This window comes from Canis lupus, chromosome 29, assembly GCF_048164855.1.
Source record: "Canis lupus baileyi chromosome 29, mCanLup2.hap1, whole genome shotgun sequence".
Classification (NCBI taxonomy): domain Eukaryota; kingdom Metazoa; phylum Chordata; class Mammalia; order Carnivora; family Canidae; genus Canis; species Canis lupus.
In genome coordinates, this window is record NC_132866.1 from 4304158 (window position 1) to 4314774 (window position 10617).

Here is a 10617-nt window from a genome sequence, read left to right on the forward strand (position 1 = left end):
CTCATGTGTGTTTCTGTTTCCTGTAGGAGAGAATGTATTCTCCATGAGTCAGAATGCATTACAAGAGCCATCTAATCAAAGTCCTGCAAGCCCTGCCCTCAGACGACAGGCTATTGGAGTAAATACAAACATCGAGAAGACTCCAGGATCAGGGGCAGAGCCTCGGAAGTCGGCATCAAATGAAAACAGGCTTCGAAGGTCCGAGGAGCTCAGAAATACACGGATGCCAGGTGTAGGGCCCAAGGACGGAGAAGCAGAAACAGACATTGCTGAGAGCACTTCAGGACGACATCTGACAAAAATTCCACAGCGAGGGCGGAACCTGGAGGGAGCGACAGAGGAATGGGAGAGCTATTCTGAAGCGTGTACGAAAGCTGTCCAGTCAGAAGAAAATTCTGCAAAGATGGTAGCTGTGAGGAGATCAAGAAGACATTCAGAGCAAAAATGGGAACCAGTAGCAGACTTGACCACCCTCACAGGATGGGAGGACCCAGAACCCAAGAAAGACTTGAGGGGCATCCATGGTCTCCAAACCCCCACTCACACCCAAGAACCAATGGATGTGGGAAATAAAACTGCAGAAAAGTGCCAGAAATCCTCAAAACCAGAAGTAGCTGGCATGCCAACCAGGATGAACATACAGCTCAAGACCTCTCCCCAGAGAGTGGAACAAGAGGAAGAGCCCTCAGCTCTCAGGAAGCCCACCCGAACTCCAAGAGAAAGCACACACACACACAGAGAATCAGGAGGTGGTGATGAAGACATCAAATTGTTCAAGGAAACTCCAAAGAGGAAACTGGACTCTGCAGAAGATGTAACTCGAAGCAAGAGGAGGTCAAGAACACCTAAGAAAACTGCCCAGTCCTTAGAAGACCTGGCTGACCTCAGAGAGCTCTTCCAAACGCCAAACCACAAAGATAAATCAATGGCTGATGGCAAAGCCACCAAAGTACCCTGCAGACCTCCACTAGCAGAACCAGTCAACACACCAACAAGTAGAAGGAGGCAGCTTGAGACCCCTCTCCAGAAGGTGGACCTAGAAGAAGAGCCCTCAGCTCTCAGGAAGCCCAGCCAAACACCAAGGAAAATCATGCTTTCACACAGAGAACCAGGAAATGGTGATGAAGGCATCAAATTGTTCAAGGAAACTCCAAAGCAGAAACTGGACTCTGCAGAATATGTAACTGGAAGCAAGAAGAGGTCAAGAACACCCAAGAAAATGGTCCATTCTCCAGAAGACCTGGTTGGTCTCAAAGAGCTCTTCCAAACCCCAGAACACACTCAGTACCCAATGGCTGATGACAAAACTACCAAAGTACCCTGCAAATCTCCACTAGCAGAGCCAGTCAACACACCAACGAGTGGAAGGAGGCAGATCAAGACCCCTCTCCAGAAAGTAGACCCAGAGGAAGAGCCCTCAGCTCTCAGGAAGCCCACCCAAACACTGAGGGAAAGCACACACTCACACGGAGAACCAGGAGGTGATGATGAAGGCATCAAATTGTTTAACCAAACCCCAAAGCAGAAACTGGACTCTGCAGAAAATGTAACTGGAAGCAAGAAGAGGTCAAGAACACCTAAGAAAAGCATCCAGTCCTTAGAAGACCTGGCTGGCCTCGGAGAGCTCTTTAAAACACCAAACCAAACAGATAAACCAATGTCTGATGACAAAACCACCAAAGTACCCTGCAAATCTCCACTAGTAGATCCAGTCAATACACCAACAATCAGAAAGAGGCAAATCAAGACCCCTCTCCAGAAAGTAGGCCTAGAGGAAGAGCCCTCAGCTTTCAGGAAGCACACCCAAACACCGAGGGAAAGCACACACTCACACAGAGAACCAGGAGATGGTGATGATGAAGACATCAAATTATTTAACCAAACTCCAAAACAGAAACTGGACTTTGCAGAAATTGTAACTGGAAGCAAGAGAAGGTCAAGAACACCTAAGAAAACTGCCCAGTCCTTAGAAGACCTGGTTGGCCTCAGAGAGCTCTTGCAAACACCAAACCAAACAGATAAACCAGTGGCTGATGACAAAACCACCAAAGTTCCCTGCAGATCTCCACTAGCAGATCCAGTCAATACACCAAGTAGGAGGCAGATCAAGACCTCTCTCCAGAAAGTAGGCTTAGAGGAAGAGCCCTCAGCTCTCAGGAAGCCCACCCAAATGCTGGGGGAAAGCACACACTCACATAAAGAACCAGGAGGTGATGATGAAGGCATCAAAAGGTTCAAGGATACCCCAAAGCAGAAACTGAACTCTGCAGAAAATGTAACAGGAAGCAAGAGGAAGAGGAGGTCAAGAACACCTAAGAAAAACATCCAGTCTTTAGAAGACCTGGCTGGCTTCAGAGAGCTCTTTAAAACACCAAACCAAACAGATAAACCAATGGCTGATGACAAAACCACCAAAGTACCCTGCAAATCTCCACTAGCAGATCCAGTCAATACACCAACAATCAGAAAGAGGCAGATCAAGACCCCTGTCCAGAAAGTAAGCCTAGAGGAAGAGCCCTCAGCTTTCAGGAAGCCCACCCAAACACCGAGGGAAAGCACACACTCACACGGAGAACCAGGAGGTGGTGATGAAGGCATCAAATTGTTTAACCAAACTCCAAAGCAGAAACTGGACTCTGCAGAAAATGTAACTGGAAGCAAGAAGAGGTCAAGAACATCTAAGAAAAGCATCCAGTCCTTAGAAGACCTGGCTGGCCTCGGAGAGCTCTTGCAAACACCAAACCAAACAGATAAAGCAATGGCTGATGGCAAAGCCACCAGCGTACCCTGCAAATCTCCACTAGCAGAACCAGTCAACACACCAAGTAGAAGAAGGCAGATCAATACCCCTCTCCAGAAAGTAGACCCAGAAGAAGAGCCCTCAGCTCTCAGGAAGCCCACCCAAACGCTGGGGAAAAACACACACTCACATAAAGAACCAGAAGGTGATGATGAGTGCATCAAAAGGTTTAAGGATACCCCAAAACAGAAACTGTACTCTGCAGAAAATGTAACTAGAAGCAAGAGGAGGTCAAGAACACCTAAGAAAAGCATCCAGTCCTTAGAAGACCTGGCTGGCATCAGAGAGCTCTTCCAAACCCCAGAGCACACCCAGGACCCAATGACTGATGGCAAAACCACCAACATACCCTGCAAATCTCCATTAGCTGAACCAGTCAACACACCAACAAGTAGAAGGAGGCAGCTTGAGATCCCTCTCCAGAAATTGGACCTAGAAGAAGAGCCCTCAGCTTTCAGGAAGCCCACCCAAACACTGAGGGAAAGCACACACTCATACGGAGAACCAGGAGGTGATGATGAAGGCATCAAATTGTTTAACCAAACTCCAAAGCAGAAACTGGACTCTGCAGAAAATGTAACTGGAAGCAAGAAGAGGTCAAGAACACCTAAGAAAAGCATCCGGTCCTTAGAAGACCTGGCTGGCCTCGGAGAGCTCTTGCAAACACCAAACCAAACAGATAAAGCAATGGCTGATGGCAAAGCTACCAGCGTACCCTGCAAATCTCCATTAGCAGAACCAGTCAATACACCAACAAGTAGAAGGAGGCAGCTCGAGATCCCTCTCCAGGAACTGGACCTAGAAGAAGAGCCCTCAGCTCTCAGGAAGTCCACCCAAACACCAAGGGAAAGTACACCCTCACACAGAAAACCAGGAGGTGATGATAAAGACAGCGAATTATTTAACCAAACTCCAAAACAGAAACTGAACTCTGCAGAAAATGTAACTGGAAGCAAGAAGAGGTCAAGAACACCTAAGAAAAACACCCAGTCCTTAGAAGACCTGGCTGGCCTCAGAGAGCTCTTCCAAACCCCAGAGCACAGCCAAGACCCAATGGCTGATGGCAAAACCACCCGTGAACCCTGCAGATCTCCAGTACCAGATTCAGTCACTCCAACAATCAGAAGGAGGCAGCTCGAGACCCCTGTCCAGGAGGTGGACCTAGAGGAAAAGCCCTCTTCTCTCAGGAAGCCCACCCAAATGCTGGGGGAAAGCACACACTCACGCAGAGAACTAGAAGGTGGTGATGATGACATTAAATTGTCTAAGGAAACTCCAAAGAAGCTAGACCCTGTAGAAAATGTAACTAGAAGCAAGGAAGGAAAGGCTCAATTCCTGGAAGACATGGTCGGTTTTAAAGAGCTCTTCCAAACTCCAGAGCTCAACAAGGAACCAACAGCTATTGTCAAAGCCACAATAATGCCCTGCAAATCTCCACCAGCAGAAACAGGCAGCACACCAACCCACATGAAGAGATATCTCCAGATACCTCTGGGGGAGGAGGACTTAAAGAAAGAGCTCTCACCTGTCAGGAAGCCCATCCTAATGCCAGGGGAACCCACACACACAGAGCAAGATCCAGGAGGTGATGATAAAGACATCAGATTGTTCAAGAAAACCCCAAAGCAAAAATTGAACCTTGCAGAAAATGCACCTGGAAGCAAGAAGCAGCCAGGAACACCCCAAAAAATGACCCATTCTCTAGAAGACCTGGTTGGTCTCAAAGAGCTCTTCCAAACCCCAGAGCACACCCAGGACCCAATGGCTGATGGCAAAACCACCAAAATGCCCTGCAAATCTCCAGTAACCGAACCAGTCAACAAGCCAACAGGTAGAAGGAGGCAACTCAACACCTTTCCCCAGAAAGTGGATGTAGAGGAAAAGCCATCAGCTCTCAGGAAGCCCACCCGAACGCGGCGGGGAGCCACACACACACACACACAACCAGGAGGTGGTGACAAAGATACCAAATTGTCCAGGGGAATCCCAAAGCAGAAACTGGACTCTGCAGAAAATGTAACTGGAAGCAAGAGGCAGCCAAGAGCACCTAAGAAAAATGTCCAGTCCTTAGAAGACCTGGCTGGCCTCAGAGAGCTCCTCCAAACCCCAGAGCACACCCAGGACCCAATGGCTGATGGCAAAGCCACCAGTGTACCCTGCAAATCTCCAGTAGCAGAACCAGTCAACAAGCCAACAGGTAGAAGAAGGCAACTCAACACCTTTCCCCAGAAAGTAGATGTAGAGGAAGAGCCATCAGCTCTCAGGAAGCCCACCCGAACGCGGCGGGGAGCCACACACTCACACACACAACCAGGAGGTGGTGATGAAGATACCAAATTGTCCACGGCAATCCCAAAGCAGAAACTGGACTCTGCAGAAAATGTAACTGGAAGCAAGAGGCAACCAAGAGCACCCAAGAAAAACATCCAGACCTTAGAAGACCTGGCTGGACTCAGAGAGCTCTTCCAAACCCCAGAGCACACCCAGGACCCAATGGCTGATGGCAAAGCCACCAGTGTACCCTGCAAATCTCCAGTAGCAGAACCAGTCAACAAGCCAACAGGTAGGAGAAGGCGCCTCAAGACCTCTCCCGAGAAAGTAGAGCCAGAGGAAGAGCCGTCAGCTCTCAGGAAGCCCACCCGAACGCGGCGGGGAGCCACACACTCACACACAGAACCAGGAGGTGGTGACGAAGACAACAAACTGTTGAATAAAACCACGAAGCAGAAAGTGGCCCCTGCAGAAAATGTAATGCTCAGGAAAAATCGACCGAGAGCACCTAAGGAAAAGTCTCAAGCCCCGGAAGAACTGGCCAGTTCCAAAGAGTCCTCCCAAATGCCAGGTCACACCAAGGGACTGGGAGATGAGGCGAGTAGCATCCAGGAAACTCCAAAGCAAACTCCAGACAGAGGGAAACCTGTGAAGGTTTTGCAAAGAGGGGTCAGGGCCCCCAGAGGAAAAGCCGTGGATGACCTGGTGGGCCAGAGAGACCCTCTTGTAGAATCTGGAAGTGAAGGCAGCGTTTCCCTGTCCTCCAAGAGGAAACGAGGAACGGACGGAGGTCAGACAGGAATGAAGAGGCTGCGCTCTGCAACTTCTGCCCAGGACACTGCAGAGGAGAAGCCACCCCAGAAGAGGAGGAGGACAGCTCCCAGAGAAGGATGTGACCCACCGGAGCAGCCCCTGACCGTGAAGAAGAAGCTGAGTGTTGTGGTGGAAAAGATAGAAGTCATGGGAGACCTGCCCAGGAGCCACAGAGAGGCTGAAGCAAAGGGACAAGAAGTAGGAAGGATGACCCCGCCACATCAGGTGATGCTGGGTGTCCCGTGGTCATGATAGGCCCTCTCGGATGGGGTTCTCCTCTGGGGGCTGATGTTGGGTGTAAGTTGTCCTCGGTTTGAGTCTCTGTGGATATCTTTTCCCGGGGGGTGGGGAGGTTCTGCATCCTACGCTGAATAACTGCAGACCAAGGTAAAGAATCATTTTGGGATTTGTAGAGAGACTAGTCTGGGGAAAATAAGTAGTCAAAATGGCTACTACGCATTTTGACCATAGTTTCTCAGGAACTGATTGAGTTCTCCTCGTCTGCAGGGGTGGGAAAGGGCCCGAGAACAGGTGGGAGCTTAGTCCTGTGTGGTTCCAGGCCCCACCAGCAGGAGCACTGGGCCGGAGTGGGATCTGCATCAGTCTTCATGGGGTTAGAACAATCTGCGTGGGGGTTTGTGTCCTGAGAACGGTCTACCTGCTGGGCTGGTGAGGTAGAGAGGGTTCCTCCTACACGGAGAGAAGTTGGTAAATCCAGTTCCAGAAATCCCAGTTCTCCTGTCCTGCTCCAGCAATGATTGGTAAAGGATTAGGAAGTCATTTACTGCCTGAAAAGGGGGCATTTTTCTAGAGTGCCCTTTATATGTGTGTTGTAATCCGATTTGACACCTATGACACTCAGATGTGGTGATAAGGTGTAGACCGCATGCCTTATTCACGGTTGAGCAGTAGGGAGGATTTCTCCCTGGAGCAAAGTGATTCCAGGCACCTTAGAAAACAACTGTAAACTTTTCAGGCGAATTCTTTTAAGTTCCCTTGGATTGTGTGCGTCTCTCTGTCCGTGTCGAATTGTGAGAACTGTATTACTCATGATTGGCATGCTGCGGGTGTCTTGAAATTTTTAGGGAAGGTCCCTGCGCTCTAGACGCCCCAATAAAATGGAAGTGGAAGAGCAAAGACCCGAGCCTGTTACAGCAGCAGCCGCAGCAGAGAAAATGAAAACAAAGAGAAGTGACAAGAAGCCCCTGAAGACCTCCCAAGAGACGAAGCCACAAAGCCCAGAAGCCAAGAGTTCTGCTTCTGGGGGCAAAGCCCCCCGTGAAAGTAGAATGTGTCTGCGATCTGCGAGGCCGAGTAAGATGCCCTCGCCCGATGTAGCAGAGGAGAAGCAAGGGGAGAGAAGAGGGGGTGCTCTCGTGAAGGAGCAAGAGGAAGACGTGAGGCAGCCTTCCGCCCTGAAGCGTTTGAGATCCAGAAAAATCACAGACCCTCCTGGAGGAAATGCTTTGGAGAGCGAACCCTGTCCCAGAGTAACTCGGAGTGCCAAGAGATGTGCCGAAAATACAAAAGAGGCAAGTAATTGACAGTTTTTCTTTCTTCCTTCCTCTCTTCCTCTCTTCCTTTCTTTCTTGCTTTCTTGCTTTCTTTTTCTTTCTTTCTTTTTTTAATGAGCATAGAGCATCTCAATATAATTTTTGCCCCATGTGCAAAAGCAAAACACGACGTGGAGCACGCTGGCAGCTCCTAGTGGCACCGGTGTAGGAAGCATGTGTCTAAACCACGAGGCAGGTCCTAGCTGTGTTTAGCTGTACCTGTCTCGGGAATCCCACTTCAAATAGAAAACTGACATCATGAAAACGCCATTCAGGACAAGCAAGGAGCTGATGTGGTCAGTACTTCCTGACTGCTTTACAACATGCCCAGGACGAAAATTCCAGATAGATGTCTCCAGTTTCCCCGTTAGCTCGGCAAAACTTACTAAAGCGGAAAGGTGGGCCTGGCCTGTCTGGGTTCGGCGGGAGTTCCTTTAGAAGCTGGGACGGAGGAAAGTCAAGAGTGTCCATAAGGCCAGCGGTCCTCAGTGCCTGCTCATGTGGCGTCACCTCTGGCAGGACAGGAGCCGTCTGTCCCCTGAGTAAATCCAAGACACATGATTAAATTCAGTCGGTGTCCTTCTGGGGAATACTTGATTTTTTTTTTTTCATTATTTTGAAATACTTGAAATTTTTTTTCAGTATTTTATCTGTTTATTTAAAAGATACATTTATTTATTAAGGAGTGAGAAAGAGAGCATGAGTAGGGGGAGCAGCAGAGGGAGAGGGAGAAGCAGGCCCTCGAAGGAGCAGGGAGCCTGATGCGGGGCTCGATCCCAGGACCCCGTGATCATGACCTGAGCTGAAGGCAGACGTTTCACCAGCGGAGCTCCCAGGTGCCCCTATTTTGTTAGTTTATAAGAAGGGGGTTCAGCAGCTCCGAGTTTGGGAGGGCCGTAAGTTACTTGGCATGCGTCTCGAGACTAGAGGCCAGCGCTGGGGCCACTGCTCTCACGTACACAGGGCAGCTTACTGCTTGACCTGGTCCGGTGCCTGCTGCAAAGGTAGAAATATGTTTACCTCGTGCTGGAATGATGGTGATGGCACTGGCATACATCCCCATCTGGAGTGTCATTGGGTGGCCCTGCCGCCCCTTTGAGCCTGAGGGTGCAGGGACAGAGCAGGTGACGGTGGTCGGAGAAAACAGAGCGTATCCCACTCCGCCCTTTATAGCGTGTGAGGTGCCCATTCTGTTGTCCTCTGCGTGGGGGTCACCAGCTTGGCCTTCTCCCGATCTTTGGGTCATCGGAAGGCCATCTGCACTGTAGTAGGTGACACCTCCCATCGATATTCAGGGATTTCAGGTCATTTGCTTTCAAACTCGGCCTTCGATTTTTTTTTTTTTTTAGATTTTTGTGTTTTGTCTTCCTGACCCATCCCTCCCGTCAATAGCGGGTTAAAGATTCCTTGGTGAGGTCGCTGGTGGGGTTGGCCTCCGAAGAATCCCCAGCATGACAGTCCATCTTGTCCTTGTCTGATGGGCTACGGGGTTGGTGTAAAGTAGGAGCAGATGCCCCACCAGCTCTGAGAAGGCAGGTGGTCTGTTGTGTTATCTAATTGTCCTGAGGGGTGAGCCTCCCTCAGCTCCTTGGAGCAGATGCCGCAGCAGGAGGTCATAGGTCACACCCGGTGCGGAGAGACTGTCCGCGTCATACGCAGAGATTCTTTAGGAGACCCGAGAGCTCTTGTCCTGTGTATATGTTTGAATTAACTTTTTTGAATGGTACTTTTTAATTAGTGGGGGAAAAAATGCATATATTTGTGGAGAAGTTTCCTTTTTCATTACCTTCATTATTAGGGATAAGTTACAAAGTTTCCTATTTAAATTTTAAAAACCAAGTAGTAAAAACAAAACATCTTAAAGAACGAAAGCAACTTTCCCAGGATACATCTCAAAAGAACTATCCAACCTTAAAATTAATTTCCTAAAATGGAAGTTCTGCATCACATCTAGTAAGGATTTGGGGTGTTTGCACAGAGTTGTTTACAAAAAAAAAAAATTTTATTTGTCTCAATTACTTAAGAGTCCCATTTTTCTTTCCAAACAGGATAATGACCACGCGCGCCCCAAGAGATTAAGAACCCGACGTCGTCGGGACGATGAAGATATTTAGCTAAGAACCTGAACAGGGAGAACAGAAACTAATAAGTTCAGTTTAGTGATATATTCTAGTACAATATTTGGGTACATTTAAAAGGGAATTCTGTAAATAATGCTGAGTGTTTAAGGAAAGAAGGCTTAGAGTGTTGTCCCAGGATGGTCTGTTGAGAAAGATCTGCCGACCTGAGACCGTGAGGAAGATGTAGACCTTGGGTCGGGGCGGGCAGGGGGTGGGGACCCAGAAATGGCCTTTGCTTTGGCAGAACCAAGCCACGAAGCTCCTGGCCCGAAGCCCGTCCCTGTCGCCCACGCCAGCACTTGCCACGTCGCGCCGTACATGCTCTCTGTTGCTCTGTGTCCCCGCCAGACTGTGGAGCCGGGGCTCCTGTCCCTGTGTCCCTGGCCCCGGGCAGGCACTCAGGAGACAGTACGAAGGGGCAGATGAACAGGCTCATCGCGACGGGGACGCGTTTGGTCCTCTGCACCGGGCAGCCTGTCCTCAGGATCCTTAGCACGGAAGGGAGTCCAGGGGTGGCCCCGCCGCAGGGTGTCGGGGTCACCGATGAGGATCTGACGGGCCGCCGGCCTCTTCCGCTGCAGCGTGGCTGCCCTGGGACAGCACCGACCGGGGAGCCACTCGTCTCCGAACAGCCGCAGCTCTCGCAGCTTCTCGAGCTTTCCTCTTCCCTGTTCCAAGCTTTCTCCTGGATCTGCCCCGGCCTGTGCTTTCCCTGACTGCGCCTGGCGGCCGCCTTCCCCCCCAGCTCCCACCTTATTCAGGAACCAACACAAGCCCCCCTCCCGAAGGACAGCCGTGTCCCCTCCGGTCTCCCACCCAGACAGCGCCCCACCGGGCCTCCCTACCTCTGCGTCCACTTCGTCCCATCCCCCTTTCCGTGTTACCTGAACTAGGAAGCAGAGCACTGAGTCCTCCCCGCTCACCCGTCCGGGCAGCTTGACGCGGGGATGGAGACCAGAGAGCGGAGAGGGTCGCTGTCCCCGACACTGTCCCTGTCCGTCCATTCTGCTATCGTGTCTGGCATGGGGCCATGTGCACGGAATAAAAGACATTTGCTGGA

The 10617-nt window shown here is 50.3% G+C and overlaps 1 protein-coding gene across 2 annotated transcripts in view; it reads left to right on the top strand.

Moving 5' to 3' along the window:
• MKI67 (marker of proliferation Ki-67) overlaps positions 1-10617 on the top strand; it is a 29224-nt gene extending 18607 nt beyond the window's left edge. For both annotated transcript variants that reach the window (XM_072804871.1, XM_072804872.1), the window contains 3 exons: positions 27-6109; positions 6970-7416; positions 9486-10617. In XM_072804871.1, the coding sequence (XP_072660972.1) occupies positions 27-6109; positions 6970-7416; positions 9486-9551 (6596 nt within the window). In that variant the 3' untranslated portion in view covers positions 9552-10617. The remainder of the gene's footprint in view (positions 1-26; positions 6110-6969; positions 7417-9485) is intronic.